This window comes from Dermacentor andersoni, chromosome 2 (genome assembly GCF_023375885.2).
Source record: "Dermacentor andersoni chromosome 2, qqDerAnde1_hic_scaffold, whole genome shotgun sequence".
In the NCBI taxonomy this organism is placed as follows: domain Eukaryota; kingdom Metazoa; phylum Arthropoda; class Arachnida; order Ixodida; family Ixodidae; genus Dermacentor; species Dermacentor andersoni.
In genome coordinates this window covers 99,657,658-99,676,288 of record NC_092815.1, presented here as the reverse complement: position 1 = coordinate 99,676,288, position 18,631 = coordinate 99,657,658, and the positions used below count along the sequence as shown (strand labels likewise).

The 18,631-nt window shown below is 46.9% G+C and overlaps 1 protein-coding gene across 2 annotated transcripts in view; it reads left to right on the top strand.

The window, feature by feature from the left end:
- Positions 1-2,615: 2,615 nt before the first annotated feature.
- The window catches only part of LOC126541551 (ornithine decarboxylase-like), a 28,402-nt gene continuing 12,386 nt past the window's right edge, over positions 2,616-18,631 (top strand). The window contains exons 1-4 of one of the 2 annotated variants that reach the window (XM_055076732.2): positions 2,616-3,080; positions 4,820-4,909; positions 5,640-5,739; positions 8,693-8,769. In XM_055076732.2, the coding sequence (XP_054932707.1) occupies positions 2,967-3,080; positions 4,820-4,909; positions 5,640-5,739; positions 8,693-8,769 (381 nt within the window). In that variant the 5' untranslated portion in view covers positions 2,616-2,966. The remainder of the gene's footprint in view (positions 3,081-4,819; positions 4,910-5,639; positions 5,740-8,692; positions 8,770-18,631) is intronic. The other variant, XM_050188356.3, reaches the window with a different exon arrangement.

Genomic DNA, 18,631 nt, shown 5'->3' with positions numbered 1-18,631 from the left:
GCACGTTCAATGGCTGTAGACACCCCTCAACCCAAAATGCTGGTGACAACCTTGGGCTGAAGGACTTTGAAGGAGTGCCATGTTCGCAAGCACTGAAAGTCGTGCTTTGTAACACACACGTACTCCACGTTTCCTTTTGAGGTGTATTTCCGCTCGATAGTCTTCCTGCCTGACACTGTAGCTCACGGCGCACATGTCTTCTTCTATCTCATTCGGGTTGGTTACTAACCCCTAAATTCGGCTTCACTCGCTAGCGTGAACCTGGTGACTTCAACTAATAAACGCCCGTCTCCACATTGAGGACTCGTACTGCTTTCTACTACAGGCGAACGTTCAGAAGCAGGACCAGCATCCTCCACCCGTTCCATTAACCACTTACGGCTTTATTAAAGTTTTGTACCACTACTGCTACTTAAGAAAAGCCGAGCAGAAAGAGTTTTTGGTTCACGCTACACCTCTATACTTGGTTTACCGACAGCGCCCATCTGCAGATGAGCGCTTCGGTACGACACACTCTACTGCCAGGCTTCGGAAGAGTTACACCGCGTGCACAGCCAGCTGCTGGTGCCATCTGCAGCGTTCATTCTCGCCCCAATGCCCCCCCCCCCCCCCCCCCCCCAATCGTTTGTATACAACCGCCTCTCTCTTCCGACGAGACCTGAGTTTGTGACCCAGCACTACTACTTGCCTTCTCTCCTCGTTGCCATCTCCCTCTTAGTTTTATATGAACGTCTGTTGTTTTGTGCGCGACAAATTTTTGTCTCTTTATGAATTATTGCTCCTTTCTTTTCGGTATAACTGCCGCAGCTAGAAAAGCTGGAATAAATGCTGTTGTAGGCGCTTTGCTTCTTCACGGCTTGCACTAAAAGGTTCAGGTGCGAAGGGCTACGCTGTCGTGAGTACCATTTTCTGTGCGAATTTTGCAGCTGGTTCCACTAGGACGGAAACATTAGTTAGCTGCTCCTAATTTTCAACACTTCACAAACTGTTACTAGAATAAGAGTCACGCTTTCCAAGTGAAATGAAAGTCAAATAAAATAATTTAGTCACCTTACAAATGCGATTCCTACTTTTTCTGCGGTATACTGTTTCATGAGCGGATGGACATGCCCCAGGAGACTCGAATATGCTGCCGACAGAAGACATGCCAATAAAGAGTGGAAACAGTAGTAACAAAATATTCTCAGTGGTCACTTGCCTTGGCGTCATTTAACCATTGAGAGAGTGTATGGCATGAATTTATTCGCGTTAAAAGCAACACTTTGGAAGGCATACCCATTCGCATTTCGCACTTTGATCACCCCGTGATATGTGAGAGGAAGCGGTTGAGCATTAAGTTATTGAAAGATTGATAGTCTTAAAGCTGAACGAGTTGAGAGGTGGCCACTTTCATTGGTTAAACCACCTGCCATATATTCATTGTACAATTCCCTCTGTCAGAAACGTCACTGCAGTCAATATTCAGTCGTAGTATGCAGTAATAAAGTGCGCACCAACGGCATGCACGGGCTAACGCCGCAAGCGGCTTTATTTTTCACTTTTTTTCGTGCTCGAATTGTGTAAAGGGTACAAAAGGCCACCCGAAGCAGCTGAAATTATGGAAGAAATTAAAGAAGAAAAGACTGCCAATTTGTACCAACGTCTGTCGCTGTGCATGACGTGTTAAATGCATTGACTTCTAATATTGCTCTCATACGATTTCGACGCCTGTGGTTGGGAGTTCGTCGCGGGCTCCATCAGTCAATATAACATTGGCTCTCGCCAGCCAGTCACCACGGCATTCGGGGGAAAACGAGTACGGGTCGCCCAAGTCTGCTCCTGTTTCCGAGGTCGGTGTATGCAGAGTAAGTGAATTGGAACTGGTGTCGCACTTTTCCCAAATATATTGCGCGGTTCGGCTGGCTCTGCCAGACTAAACGCGATTGTACGAAAGATAAAAAGAAAAACTGGGTGGTCTCAACTGCCTTACGTGCAGCCAACTGTGCCCGCTTCGAAATGTCACAAGTGCGCATATGCGCAGTAGCGGAAGCTGTTAAGAGGAAGCTTTAGCTCGGGTGCCCCTATCTAAACACATATGAAAGGAGAATTCTTTTTTCTCGGCAACCACTGCACCAAATTTGACGAGATTTGTTGCATTTAAAAGAAAAGCTTAAAATCTAGTGACTGTTTGTTCCGAATTGTTGAGTTAGGTTGTCAACCTATTTATTAAAAATTGGCAAAAAACAAAACTATCAAGTTTACAACTCTGTAACTCAACAATAAAAAATGATAATACTATTTCATTAATTGCACCTAATAGTAAATCTCAAGCGGACAAAATTGATATGTTATACATGAATATCAAAAACTTTAGTAATTTGGAAATACAGCTTTTGCAGGACTCTTGTATACAACGTAACAAATTCATGTAAGATGTCAAATGACATACAGAATTTGTCCGCTTTGAATGATCTAATGGATGCCGTTTACAGAACCGCGATATCTGTTCTTGATGCAGAGCTATGGATTTGTAAACTTCGTGCTTCAATTTTTTTTCAAACTGTCTAATATTTGAAAATGTATTTAACAAAACTAAACCCCTAAATCAAAATTCCGCTACCAACAGTCACCAGGATTTAACTTTCTCTCTCAAATGCAACAAATTTCATTAAAATCGGCCCAGGGGTTATTTCTGAAAAACGTTTTTGCGTTTTAAATGTATTAGAATAGGCCGCGTCGGAGTTGAGACCGAGCTAAAGCTTCCTCTTAAGTGTAGTGGTACAATTTGTGTAGCGGGCATAACCGAAAGCGAGCAAACCTGTTTCTGCAAGCAACGTTCGCCGCTTATGAGGAGAAGCAGTTGGAAACTAGAAATGTTAAGCCTCCTCGGTATCCTATGACAAAGAAGCGGGCCTTCCTTAAATATCTTTTTTTCAGGAGAATTCGTTTCTCGTGGTTCAATTATCGGCTACACCCAAATAATCTAAATGCTGATGAGCCGGGTTCTGCTACGGCGACCTAAACTGAAGGTCGGATCATGGACGGCGGCAAATGCTCACACATCTGGACCTTCTCAGCATCACTTGATGTCACAGAGTGCGGTAAGACAGCTTCTCCGTTCGTACGAGTAAATCTTGCGGCCCGTTATCATTGCCACTTTCGTCAAATAACGCTAGTCTTTCGTGTAAAGCGTTATGTGCACCGATGCACAATAGTAACGTCACCTCCACCCGTTCGCTTTACGAGCTACGCTTGCGTCCTGCGTCACTGCACTCTTACTTACTATTACACTAGACTATTACATTGATTGCAGCGGGGTCCTCGGTCTAGGCATCCTGTTGAGGCACAGTGACCATAATTTTTCTAGGTCATGGTGACAATATATTTCTTAGCAAACGGTCACTTACTCTTGCACACGACAATGTTAGGCTTCTTTATGCGCGTTACTGTATGAATCCTTTAGAGTTCCTGCTTTGATTTTTTTCATGCGTTTCTTACTTATACAGTGTTTAGTAAACTAATAGTGGTCTCCTTGCCACTATAGCATACATTATTATTCATTCTGACTTCATAATGTCTAGCCGCTTGACGAGAAAGGTCTTCAGCCTTCTTCTACGCGGTATATGTCTCTCTCTTAATGGAACCCATTCTTGTTGTGTGTGTGTGTGGGGGGGGGGGGGGGGAAGTGTAGTAATACTCTTCTTTAGCAGCAGGCCCTTCCCCGAACTCGGAAACATAGGCAGAGCGTATGGTTTTTAAAATAATTGCGAAAACAATTATGCAGCACAGTCCCTTGATGTCTGTCTGTGTGAGCGCAGTTTTCTTATAGTTTTGGACAGCGGTGCCTTAAAACGCGACACACGGTATGTGCAGGGAATAAAGTTAATCATACCACACCATGGTATGTGCAGTGCAGGCGTCTCTATTTACAGATTGCAATACTGTGGCGCTATTGTGTCGCAGTAAGATGAGAGACGCGCAGCGAATTGCCTTAGGCCACGATGGATCTTTCAGAGCAAGCGGAAGCTTTATTCGGCATTAAAACGTGTTGAATAACAAGAAGCGATGTGCTTTGCCTTGCAGAAACGCGCTACGGGGCCACAGTATGACGAGAGGCGTGCGCCGCATTTCGGCGACGAACCTGTCCCGTGATTTATGTGTTCATCGTTTGCTAGAAGACGCGTACGCTCGCCGTTTGTGAATAAATTAGTGCCAAGCGGCGCGGGCTATACCGAGCTGAGCGTCTCAAAAGGAAATCGCACGAGAGAAAAATCGCAAGGGTGTTTTATTCTGCCTATTCAGGCACGCTTCCGCGGCCTAGTGGTTAGAACACCGGGCTCCTATACTCAGTGAACCTGGCTCTAAGCCAATCATCGCAAACGGCACGATTTGCATGAGTTATAATGGAGCAAGACGTTTTGACGTCGTTGTGCATCTGCGAATTCGACGGAGGTTGGGTTATAGATCCCTCGAAACCGCAGAAAGAGGCTAAGAAGTTTTCGCTTTTGATCATTTTTCAAACAATTTGTGGCTTCTGACTTTTCTTCCTGCAGAACACACTTTCTGCCGCCGAACCAGATGTGCTCACGCTTAGCGATATGGACCCGCCTTGCCAATGCGCTGTGTGAATACTGAATTGCTTGGCAGCATCTACTTGGTATAGCTCAAAATAATACTTTTCAGAGCCTCGACACAAGTGAAAGTAACAGCTTTTTTCTCACTGGGCACCACCTTTCTGATTGTGTTGTCGCTCTACGCAGGTGAAAAACACAACGGAAGAAACCCTGAAAATTGCTATTGCTTCATTGTGTCTGCGCTCTTCTTGTTTTACTTGCACCAGTCGCAAGCCCCTTACGTAACGGATGACGGAACATACGTCTTCACTCAAGGATCAACGCACGATGTGGCAAGACAAATTCTTGCGAAACGGGTATGTGTTCGTTGCTAGAAGGGAGGGTAAAAACCACAAGTTGTCGAACAAAGAAAACATATTGGCTCGATTTCAGCGCAAGAATTGAATTCTGGGGTTTTACGTGCTAAAACCACCATTACCATAAGAGCAATACTATTAGAACGAGTGGAAGATGCACAAGTAAGCTTCATGCAGTACTATGCTTTGTCGAAATATAACAGAGATGCTTAGACACATCATGTTAGGCGCACGTGACTGCTTTTTTAATACATCCTCTGTTAATTCGTTGCTCTCTGCATTGCTTTCGGTACGTTCTGCAGCATGACTGTGTTTGCTGCCTGATATCAGATCTGCGGCATTTGTTTGACACAAATGCCGCCCAGCCCTCCCACACATTTGTGTTGGAGGGGGGGGGGGGGGGGGGGGGGCGGCAAAGTCTGTGAAGCCAGCAAGGACAACCTCGTTTTCGAAATACCTGATGTATTCAAAGTCCCTTTTCTACAGCCTTTTGTCCGGGCTTCAATTTTCCTGAGCTATGCACACGTGCACTGGCTGATGTACGCGTTAAATTACTACCACTTAATCACTCTGTCATCCGTGCAGTTCGTTTACTTTTTTTATTCGGAAAAAGAAGGCTCTGAGTTATTACTATGCTCCGCCGATTAGCCCCTTTGTTTATCTGTAAATCGTAGCTACCGCTGACCAAGCGGGTGACGGCGGGTCCAGCCAAAAATTTTATGTTTCACAGCGTGCAGAGGATGAAGCATTCTTCGTCTGTGACGTGCGGGACGTTGCCAAGAAGGTTGACATCTGGCGCCAGTATCTTCCCAGAATCATGCCTTTCTACGGTGAGAATTTTCAATAATAACTGAACAATGCTTCTGCGTAACTTTCATGTGCTGCGTATGCAAAACACAAATAGTTCCCGATTCAGACAGTAACGGTTTAGTGTACCATTGTCGATAGCAAAACTCTACACTCTGCGCCAAAACAAAAATACAGGATAGCTCCCTTAACGATACCACAGTTGTTGAGCAGCAGTAAGCACGAGACAGTGACGCGCCAGTCGCAGAAAACTCAAAAACTGTGCTCGCTTTTTAAGTAATCATGTCAAACCAACTAGACTGCTGGATAACCTTAAAAAGCTCGTGTAACAAACGGGTAATTTGAAAAGCGATTAGGAGAGGAGCAACCCACTCCTATACCGCAGTGGATATGGCGTTTGACTGCTAAGCTCGAGGGAGCAGGTTCAGTCCTGGCCGCGGTCTATGGCTGCATTTCGATCGGGGCGAAATGCAAAAAATTCTGGGACAGGGTGGCCCAGCTAAGTTTAGCCAGAGTTTAAATATATGGAAATGCCACACAGCTGGACAGAACAAAGGTAATGTTATTTACCGTCGCTTGGAGATCAACTAATTTATTTTCATTCCGCCTAATTAGATATTTGTGCTTAATTAATCAAGTTCTCAAATATATTGATTAGATGAAAAGTGTCAACGAGAAAATTGTAGAGCGACATGAAAATCTATCGATACAGGTTTCTGTTGCTCAATACCTGCTACATAAAACATTTTTCCGAGCGTGAAAGAAGCCCGCGAATACACGCAATGTGCCTCTAGCGGCCAGTCACACGCCTAACTGACTGCACCACGGCTTCTCATCTTTCTTTCTCTCTTTTTTCCTTTCAAAGAAATTTATTAAATTGTCGGGTTTTGCGTGCCAAAACCACGATCTGATTAAGAAGAACGCCGTAGTGGAGGACTCCGGAATAATTTGGACCACTTGGGATTCTTTAACGTGCGCCTAAATCTGAGTACACGGGTGTTTGCGCATTTCGCTCCCATCTAAATGCGGCCGCCGTGGCTGGGATTTCATCTCGCGGCCTCGTGCTTAGCAGCCCCTCGCCATAGCCACTAAGCAACCATGGCGGGTAAACTCGCGTCGCAAGTACCGTGTCGTTTTATGCCGCAGAATGTTACTGCCGCAGTATCTCGTGGTACCTAGGGATTGTTAAAACCATGCGTCATCATATTTGCCGAGTTATCTGGAAAGACTAAAAGAAATTTTTTTCAACATCAGAAAAAACGAGCAGAATACAACAGCTGCACTCAAAATAAAAAGAAAAAAGAAAAAAAAAGAAATGGCCATGTACGGTGCATCATTTCAACGGTGTTTTTCGAGTCGTGACGTGAAAGAGATAAAAAAGAAAAGATTTAAAGCGGCGCTTCTCTTGAATCCTGTAATCTATTACTGTCGCTGCTTCGTGCCGCCAGCTTGTGCGAAACTCGGCCTCCCTTTTACATAGGTTGGTGCGCTCAAACTCACTAGCAAAACAGTATTTTGTGGCTCCACCTGTACTGTGGCCCGAAAAGGCAACAAAGCGTTCAGATCTGCATTCACGCGCATTATTCATCAAATCAAAGTGTCATTAGTATTTCTAAAATACTTTGGACCCACATGTAACGACGTCACAAATAAAGCGGAACGCCCCCAGCCAGTGCAAATATGCAGCATGTGAGATTCCTGCGGTCATCCGTGGATCAGTGTTATCAGTACCGTTCACAGTAAGCGTCATCATACAGTAGGCAGAATCAAATGCAGAGAGAACAGTACTTATTACCGTAGTATATGCACTTTTTGATTGATGAGCACAGAAAATTGCTCTTTTGCAGGATAACTTGAAACTGGCGTCAGTACGTACCTGATTGTTGGGCAACTTGCGATGTTGATTGTTATAGCGCACGTTAGCTCTGGCAATTCGGTGGTCACATTCGGTGATCGCAGGTACTTCGGTTGAATGCGCATTTAATATGAACTGCGTCTAAGCGACCTCCATGTAACCTTGTTTGTAAGAGTGTGCAAGCAGGTATGTTGATGCGTTTCTGTACTAGTTTTGATATTCTTGATGCGTCCAATTGATCTGACAGCCTCATACTATGGGCGACCCTAGTCAAAATAGCAGTTTTATTACGCTTAGGAAGTTTGTTAAGGCGAAGCAATATTTGCGAACTGCAGTTGCTTTGAGTGTATCTATGTATCTAGCCTAGCTACGTCGTGATGCCGTCGTGGTAGTTTCTTCATCTGAGTGTCGTTTCTTCAGCTCAGTATGTATCAGGATATAAATGACGTGCATGCGTGACCTGCCGTGGCTGACATGACACGAATGACATGGATTTCATGCCATGTCATATACGTTATGACATGAATGACAGGACATATGCATGCCTTGTCATCATATTAAATGACGTCATATGATTGTCATGGCACGTATTTCGTAATATAAGTAGTGAGAATGACATGATGCCGTTGCAATCATTGCCAGATACTCGATATGTATCTGGCTATGAATGACATGACATGTGTGCATAACCTGGCAATACAAAAATATCATCATATTAATGCCATGCGTGACATGGCATGAATACCATGAATTGCGTGAATTTACGTCATGACATGACATTAATGACAAGGCATGCATGAGCATGTCATTCTTGTGATGTCACGATCGCATGTCGCTCCACACATATCCTGATACGTATCCAGTTAAAGAACGTATCCAGTTAAAGATACGTATCCAGCTGAGTGTTTGCAACAGAAACCTCGATTTAAATGTGTAGCAAAGACGCAAATTAGAAACTCTGATGAACATTGATTTATATGTCATAGTCATCCTTCCTTCTGAAAGATTGCAAAGTATTTTCCAGCTGCTCCTAGTTTTTTTGGTTTTCTGTGTTCACAACAAAACGCCACAAGCGAATGAAAGTCTCTCACTTCCGCCTTTTTGTCTCTACTTTTTCCCAGCCATGAAAGCATGTCGAGATCCAATTGTTCTCGACGTTCTCAATCGGCACGGTGTCAACTTCGACTGTTCGAATAAGGTAAGGAATGCCACTTGAAGTCACCCTTCCTGAGGCGATGCGTTCGCATCACACGATCCTACGTTTTCTATTGCAAACTAGTAATTTTTTTTTATTGCACGTAGGTTGAAAATGCTTTATTATGTTAAAGCAGTTATATCAGGCGACATGCAATGCATCTGGAGAAACTGGTATGGTTACCTTCAAGACTGAGCACATAACATGAACTCATTAATGACAACGTTTAGTCAAGGGAATGAATAATACTGTATGCATCATCCCACTCTTCTCTCTGATTCCTTAATCCGACCCTGGACTTTAGGCCACAAGCGTGCTGCACAATGGCGCTAGATATGAGTGAGCCACGACGTACATAGGACTCCGACTCCCCGTGAGCAGGACAGGCTTCACTACGCATAGACGTTAGAAGTAAGAGAACTAATGTGTGGTGCCTGAGAACTGTACTTCCCAAAGGCGAAACCCTTAGAGAGCGTGAAATCCGCAGAGAAAATTTATTGCTGACGGCATATGAGTGGTTTTTCATCCCCATATCTAACAGTTTTAGCAGGAGTACCACAAGGGTCGGTTCTCAGGCCTGTTTTACTTTCTCTGTACATCAATGATTTACCGATATTTTCAAGTACAGCTACAACTGTCATGCATGCCGACGACAGGGCTCTTATATTTCGAGGCAAGACGTTCGAGGAACCAAGTTTTACACTAAGGAATGAGCTACAGCGCTTCACAAACTTGTTAAATCTAACAAACTTGCACTAAACACTTCCTAACCAATGTACACAGTATCTCGTTCTGCATGTAGATGTATCCACACAAGTATTTTACAAATTCGCATTGATAATAGCGGCCTGGAGCAGGTGGACTCGACAAAATACGTAGGGGTTACATTGGCCTACGGTCCGAGCTGGAAATCACATACTAATCATGTCTCCTCAAAGTTAGCCTCAGCGTGCTTTGCGTTACTTATGACAAGAACACAATTTGAAACCTCCCTTAAAAATTATCGACTACTCTATATTTCATTCTTATTTAACCTACTGTTTCAAAGCCTGGGCTTCCACGTTGAGATCATAGCTGGATGGAGCCGATCATTCTCCTCAGAAAAAGAAGCTTTGCGGATAATGGCGTTTTCGAGCCTATACCATCGAAGCAGACCACATTTTAAAGAACTTCGCATGCTACCGCTTCTACTTGTATTTCATTTAAAGCAGCATTCATAGCATCATAAACAACAACAACCCACTACCAATAAACCACTTTGAAGCCACTCTTAATGTCTACGGTTAGCGGTTGTTGAAATTTGATGGTGCGAAAGTTAGGCATACATTGTCCCTTGACAATAAAGCAGCTAGAAATATTGTACTTGCTGTGAAATACGTTTCGTGCATAAGGATGTGATTCCACTTGTACTACATTTTTAATCGTCCTTTTTTCTATTACCTCTTAATCTTCATCATGTCCAATAACATGAGCTGCCGATGTATGGAACTAGGGGCCTCCACTGGCTTAGGCTATTGGCCCAACATTTTCTGATATGCCCTTTCCATCGAAATAAATAAAATGAAATGAATCAATGAAAAGCAATACCCTCCCCATAAATGAAAATTTCAGTGCGCATTTTCTCTTGCGACCATCGCACTGCATCCTCCGAATTCCAGGCTTTGCGGAGAAGATGCGACAAACTTTCATCTGGTCTTCGATTGCTGTCAATTGTACATCCTCCGACATACTCGTTTAGGACGCGGGAGCAGTGCGTTAGGGGGCAAGGAAAGCTGTATGAGTGCTGAGCTTGCGCGTGCGTTCGGTGACCGCGTCTGTGCACTTTTAGGAGGCTCAGTACTGCAATGGATCCTTTTTCTCTCTTTGAAATCACGTGCTTGCGCTCTTGCACGCATGCACCCGCACTCTAGAAAGGCATATGAAAGCGATAATATCCGTTAATGTACTCCATAATACCTTAGTAGTTAAATGCCCAAAGTATTTTTTGCGGTCGAAGGTTGTGCTATGGCGCGAAAGGGATTTAGGTGCAGTGGCAATGTGGAACTGCCAAAACACACTACTCACCCGTTCTGCACTGCAGTTACATGACAGGGATGACACATTTCATATGCGACCCACCGACTGATGAGACACAACTTTTGTGTAACGGACAGGCTAAACGCGCTGGTTCATCACTCAAAGTAGAACACTTTATACTAGAAAATTACCGAGAACATGGTTATGGGCCAATTGTAAGCACTCCACGATGCACCACATCGTCGGGAAGTGAAGGATATGTTGTGGCTATAATGAACTGTTGCGCCTTCAAAACTTGCATTTATAGATTCGAAATACTGTTATTCTACACTTCGCGTGAGATTTGTCTCGAAGCTGTTATGATATATCTAGAGGCTGCGGCAACTCACAAAATATTTGAGGCCTGCACCAAATTATCCTTGTTATGAAAACTTCAGGTAAATTATCCTGATATATGGGATTACGAAGTGGCGGATTCCATCACAGAATATATGGACCATTGTATTGTTTTTTAAGTTGGTACTAACTTAAAGAACCATTATGCTGGTTTATTCCTTCGGTAAATAAGAGCCGTCAAAGGCATTACAACCGCGTCTTAGGGACGTAGCAGCCGCAACTGTAGCCAGGCATTCCTTGAACCGCGCCGCGTGTGATCTCTTGAGTGGCCACGCTTATATCTGTCTTGCTGCCGGGAAAGACGGCACAAGCCAGTCTCACAGCGCTCTTATCAGCTGATCCTGTGTAGTGCGAAAAATCGCAGTTTCACCCGAAAGGCGAAGCATTGATTGCGATAGCAAATTAGTGGACACCTATACGAAGTAAGGATAGTAGCTTTATTCATTGTATAAATTAGTAAACTGAGGCATAGTAACTAAATTAACAAGCGTGGTGCAAATGAACAACATTAACACATCTCACTCGATGACAGCAGAAACTCGCTGTCAAAACGCAGCGGTGAGCAAACACGGCAGCAGCAGCGAGCGAATTTACCTTCGTACAGCCGCTGCCATCAACGCGTAGTACACCGCCATAACACAGCGCAGCGCGGATTCTGTACCCGTCGCAGATAGCCTTGAAGATACAGCGGCCCGGGCGGGGGCGCGCCGTCGCCCTGGTCGGCCGGTGTAGAACGCGCTCCCCTCCCTGGGTCCCCTAAGGGGTCGCGAGGAATCCCGAAGGGTCCCGAATGGGACCCCGAAGCCTTGCACGCGATGGAAGACGGCGCGCTTCCTCCCCGTTTTGCGCCGTTATGTGCGCGAGATAGAGGCGCGATCGCCGGCTCACCCTACGGTGCGCGGCGACGATTTTATCGTCCTTTGACTTTCTACGGAACCTCACGGCGACGCCGACCGCAGAAATGCGCCTGGGGTGTCTATATAATGTATATCGCAATAAAAGGTGCGGAGCGCAGCTGTGAAAGCAGCGCCTTCAGTGTTGCCATAATTTTCTTGCGAACGAAACTATACAGGCGAATTCCCGCCGTTGTCGTCGCCGTCACCATGATTTTCGGTAGAAAGTCCAAGTGAGATAACGTCGTGGCCGCACGCCGTATGTTGTAGGTGCGAGCGAAAGCTTGGGAGGGTCAGTCGACAAGGATGGGGGTTTGACTCGGCGTAGTCTTCTCGTGCTCGCAAAGGAGGAAGGTAGGGATTGTGCGCGCCGACTTCTCCCGCGTGCAAGAGGGGGGAAGGTTAGTGCGCATCTCCTCTTCTACTGCAGCTGCCGCGGCTGAGCACGGCTGCGCACGTCCTACCTTGGAGGCAGTCTGCGGTTTGTTTGAAGGCTCGCGGACCTGAGGTAGCTGATAGCTTCGTAGGCGCTGTATTCTCGCCCACCGAGTTCGTGTTGAAACGAGAGGCAGCGCGAAGGGGAATTCGCTTTCCGCTGCGGCCGCTCTTCATCACACCAGCATTCTAACAGCGAGTGTCGGCAGAGTCATCGAGTAAGATGTCTTCGTGTTTGTCTGTGCGCGCTTTGCAACATGCTTCGTAATTTAGTTAATAAGCGGATTTTCGCAGCAGTTTATGCAGCTGACCAAACAATTAACCTTACCTCCTATAGCTCTCTAATAATTTACTATCTCAATTAATGCTTCGCATTTAGGCCAAAACTGATATTTTAAAGCCGTGCCGCTAAATTGAGAAGAAGAATTCACCAAATTTTCGCTCATTTTTGTTGAAAGGTCGCTAAAGTTTGCGGTAATACTTTTCAGTAAATTTGGGTAAAGTAGGGGTTTTGGGAAAACTATCATATACGCCAGCATGACGTAAGCCACTTACCGAAACGTCTCATATTTGTCTAGGATCCATGTAAGTTTGGAATTGTGGGGTTTCGAGCGCTCGTTATGGTTGTGCGACGCCATTGCGCTTTCGAGAACTCCATGTCCCTCGCCTCCTTGCCCGGACGGGATGGCAGCAGGTCATAAAACACTGTCACTCGGCTGTCATCCCCCTTAGCAGGATTGGCAGAGTTTTTTCCATATTCGACCCCTTGCTTGCGCGAAGTACTTGACCTGGAGAAAACACGTCTAGGTGTCGTAAGGTGCGTATACCACATGCGGGTTCTCCTCGGCCGCCGGCTGATGGTTACTTCGGCTCGTCGGGGTCCCGGCCCCGGCGGGCACGCGCACTCTTCCGACGTCTCGATGTCCCGAGGCAGCGCCTCCCGATCGTGCCCCCATCTGTTCCTCGGTTTGTTTTTCTTTCTATTTTTTCTGCCGTGCGTAAGGAGGTGATTGACGATGGCCGGAGAATAGGCGACCTCTCTGGACTGGATTCCTCGTTTTCACTTTCGAGGTGCGCCGTTAGCGGCCACCTGTGACAACTTGGCGGTGTTTTTGTATAGAAATTAGATTCACATTCTGTTGTACTGTTAAACGCGTGTTGTGTCGGAGGAGGAGGAGGAATAAACTTTATTAGTTGAAATGAGCCGACGGTAAAATCGTCCGAGGTGGGCTGCGTCCCTAGTCCAGGATGCCGTGGGCTTGAGCTGATAGCTTGGCCCTGCTCACCAGGCGATGCTGGTCTTCAGGGCTCGAGCTTATCAGTTGGGCCTCCCACTGCTCGACGGTTGGTCCGGTGATGGGCGGTGTCGATGGATTTTGTTGACATTCCCATACCATGTGGTAGAGGGTATTGGGCGTAGAGCAGAAGGCGCATTTGTGAGTATAGGTCGTAGGGTACATTGCGTGTAGCAGGGTGCCGTTCGGGAATGTGCCGGTCTGTAGTTTTCGGAAGATCACCGCCTCTTCTTTTGTCAGCTGGGGATGCGGGGGTGGATAGATCCTTCTACCCAGTCTGTAGTGGCTCAGGATATCGGCGTATCTTTTCGGGACGCTATCTTGTTGGTCTACCGGCGTTCGTGAACCTGGTGGGATAGCCCGGAGAATGTGATCTCGGGCAGCGGCATTAGCCGCTACATTACCCGCCAGGGACTCGTGTCCCGGGGCCCAGACAATGTACACCTCTGGAAAATTGTCTCGCTTTTCGAGGATGCTCAGGGCTTGTTTGGAAATGCGGCCCTTTTGGTAATTTCTACATGCTGTTTGTGAGTCGGTGATGATCGTGATTATATCTTCCTCTCGCTGGCCCGTAGTGGCCGCCAGGGCTATCGCCGTTTCTTCCGCGCAGTCGATGTCTGGAGTGCTTACCGAGGCCGCTGCTACCTCTTGTCCTTGGCCGTTGATCACGCTGATAGCGTGGGCCGCTCTGTTGTTGTACTTTGCCGCGTCGGTGTATCGGACTTCTCCTTGTTTTGGTCCTTCGTAGGCCTTACGCAGAGCTTTCACTCTCGCTCGCCTCCTTTCTCTGTGGTATTCAGGGTGCATGTTTCTCGGGATGCTGGCCACCGTGATCTTCTCCCTCAGGGGTAGAGGAACCCGCTGTTTTCTGGACTCATATTCGACTGGGTAGCCCAGTCTTATTAGCGTGTCCCTACCCGTGCTGGTGAGCTTGAGTCGCTCTATCTGGCTCGTCTTGTGGGCCTCTACTAGTTCCTCCCAAGTATTGTGGATGCCCAGGCTGAGTAGCTTCTCCGTCGACGTCGTCGGTGGAAGCCCCAGTGCCAGCTTGTAGGTCTTTCGTATTAGGGTGTTCAATTTGTCTCTCTCGCTGTTCTTGAGACCCAGGTACGGGGTGCCGTAAGTGACTCTGCTGATTACCAGGGCTTGTATTAATCTGATTGTGTCCTGCTCTTTCAGGCCGTGCTTTTTGTTTGTCACTCTTCGCACCAACTGCGCGACTTGGGTAACTGTCGCTTGCAGTTTTTTAATGGCGGCGAGGCCGGCACCGTCCTTCTGGAGAGTGAGGCTCAGAATACAGAGTGTGTCCACCTTGGGTATGTTGACTCCATTTGTCAACGTTGGGTCAGGTGTCTCCTGCGGAGGCCGCCCTCTTGTCCTCTTTTTGAGGACCAGGAGCTCCGACTTTTCCGGCGCGCATGAAAGACCGCAGCGGTGCAGATAATGCTCGGTCCTGTCGATGGCTTCCTGCAGGGCGTCTTGTTGTTCGCCCGCCGATCCCGTGCACGTCCACATGGTCAGGTCGTCTGCATACATTGCGTGACGGATACCCCTGATGTTCTCCAAGAGGTTCGGCAATCCCCTCATCGCTATATTGAACAGCAACGGGGAGATCACCGACCCCTGGGGGGTTCCTTTCTGCGGTATTTGGAACTTCTCGGTCCTGAGATTCCCCAGGCCTATGGTCACCGTTCTACCCGTCAGGAAGTCCCGGACGTAGTTGTATGTCCGCCGTCCGCAGTTGGTATGTTGTAGGCTGTTTAGCACTGCTTCGTGTGAGACGTTGTCGAAGGCTCCCTTCACGTCGAGTGTCAGGATGGCACTCTTGTGGAATGTGCTGAGGCCGTCGATGACTTCTTCTTTCAGCTGAAGTAGAATGTCCTGGGTGGAGAGGTTAGGCCGGAAACCGAACATAGTGTTCGGCAGGTGCCCACCTTCTTCCAGATAGGGCGAGAGACGATTGTCGACCATGTGCTCGAAGAGTTTTCCCGCGCATGACGTGAGAGAGATCGGACGCAGGTTCTGTAGGTTGATGGGCTTGCCGGGTTTCGGGATCATCGTTACGTCCGCGTGCTTCCAGGAAGCCGGTATACTGCCGGAACGCAGATTAATAAACGTCCTGTTTCCTGTGTGGAGAGCTTCGCCTATTGGCTCCCTTGCTGCGTGAGCGAGCTCGCCTTCCCCTAGCTGGGACCGGCTGTTTACGCGCGCGTGGCACTGCCACGTCGGCACATGCAGCAGCCGCGGACGCGGTGCCCTGTATGCACGAAGGCTCGAAGTCGCATGTTAACACAGCGATGACAATTATGTGACTTTTATGCAGGACAAATACTACGTTTCCGCCTTTTCGTCTATCTGAAGGCACTTCGCAGTATCGATTTGCCCAAAACCCGTTTGATAAGGCAGCAGTATGTTCAGGTTCGCTTGAACGAGCCCAGATCCTCTATAGGTATGCGCCTTTTTATGGTCGATCTATCATTATTTTTTACCTAATTCGTTTAATGCGACTTCTCATTCAAGAACAAGTAGCAGTCCAAGGCTCAGATTCTGCTTTATCAGGATTACGTAGCTATTTAAGGAGGGAATTCGCCGGAAAGGGCTGTTCTTTGGCTGAGGTACGATAAGGCTGGAGTAGCGGCTGGAGCATAGGCTGGGAGAGACATAATATAAAGCATCATGAAAGCTAATCTCAAGGTTTGTAGGCATCACCCCATTGCCTTCTTGTATTCAACCACTCCACCACGGCTCAGTCGCGAGCCGCAATCCAATAGAGGCGGAATGGAGATGCTCCAACGCTTATAATTGATCTGGAGGTACCTAACAAGGCGTCTCTCTCATAGCTTAGCTTTGCTTTTGTGGCAAGATTCCAATTAGTTGATAATTTCGTCAGTGCTGCCTCAGTGCGCGCTCGTGGGCGGAAACGTATACAGTGCTCCAGTTCTCCACTAGCTCCAGTGCATGCACAGCTGTTGAACTAATGTAGCTAATTTGGCAAAAATTAAAAAAAAATATGAAAGCAAAGCATCGACGGCTCGCGGATGCAGGCTGTACTCACCGCGTGGCAGGCGGCAACATCAAGTACACCTGTGAACGAGTCAGGAGTGGCATGAGAACCCATGCGCCTAGATTTTCGTTCGTGCCTTTCCTTGTTTTCCTTCTTTCTTTCTACTTTTTTTGCGCTATCAACAATAAATTTTGAGCTAAAGCTGACCTAGAAAGCAGGTGCGATATCACGCGCACGTGAGAGAAGGCAGTTTAGCTGGCCGCTTTCATTTGGTACAGTTCTTTGTAAAACCTCATTTCAACACTCGTTAAAAACATCTCAAAAACCTTGAGCTTCGTTCGATCAAATACTTTATAAAGGAAACCCGTCCACATTTCGTCGACGTTATTGTTTAGCTTTCGAACATTCTTCTCATCTTTTTTTTTTGCTCTCTTGAAGGTTTCGTGTTGCTTGAAATATGGAATGAACGGGTGCCCACGTTCAAATACAATACATGACAAGTTCTTGAAAGTGAAAGCCACTATAGAACACACACTCAATCAGGGCAACGTTCCTTTGGCCATTCTCGAGGAGGCATTCGCAGGCTGTGTAATGGCAATAATCGCCAATTCCCTTCTATTGATTATTTCATCAATATTTCGACTGCTTTTTAAATATTTTCCGCAGTCTTGCTTTTTTTTATGCGTAAGCATTTCTATGCGTACCCAACGACATGTCCGTCCGTTCGTTCCTCCTCCGTAAGTCCGTTCCGTAAGACGACCGCTTTCCACATAGCGTCCGCGGGAGCGAATGAATTCACATTCGTGCTGCCTCTCCCGCTTCAGTGCCAACGGAGCACTAACGTAACTCTCAGCACACGCTGCGCTCAGCCACTTTCGCAGATCGCTTTCAAGATACGGATCCGCAACCCTCTTCTACGCTAAGTAAGCGGCTAGAACACATCGTGCGAAGCTATCAGCAGTCGGCATTATTTGTCGGCATCGCAGATCGCTTTCAAGGCATGATCCGCGCGGCGGTGACGCAGACCCAGTACGTTTGGTCAAGGTGCATGACCGTTATTCGACGCGGATGGATAAGCCGCTAAAAAGCGATAGCGATTACAATGATCGGAAAGTCGTCAGCGCACCTGGCGCCGCCACGTCATCATTGCTCCTTGCGGCGCCTTCGCAGCGCTGTCGTTTCAGCTCGCCGGATCAAGTTTCGTAACACCGAGCTGTGTTGAGATGAGCAAGTGGCACAATGGGCTGACGCATAGTTAGACAACTCCTGGTGGAGTTTCTGCGTGAATTTCCTGTTCTTGTTTTTCTTTTCCTGTTTTTGTTCGCTTACGTTCGGGTCTATTTGCTGTGAAGTATAGTAGTCTGCGGCGGTGGTCTTTCCATCAAGGTAGGCGTGTTATATAGCTCAGTGTTGTACAGAATGTGCGCGCGCTTTTTTACCATCGTTAGCACCCGCCGCAGTATAATTCAGTGGATATGGAGCTACGCTACTTAGCTCGTTCTCGCGGGTGAAATCCCCGGCCGCGACGGCAGAATGTCGATGCGGCCAGAAGGCAAAAAACACTCGTGTACCTACATTTACGTGCATGTTAATGAGCCCAGCGTGGACACACTTAACCCGGACTCCCCCACTATGGCGTGGCTGATAGTCAGACCGTGGCTTGGGCACGTAGAACCTCCTAATTTATTTAATGCTTAAGTTTCCTTCCCAAAGCTTCACATTCGCACGATTGAGCTAGTTTCGAGCGTAGGACTACACAATTCTTTGCAGTAAATGAGGTTCGAAATCTTGGTCTTCCATATGTTGCAGATTAAAAAGCGCTGTTT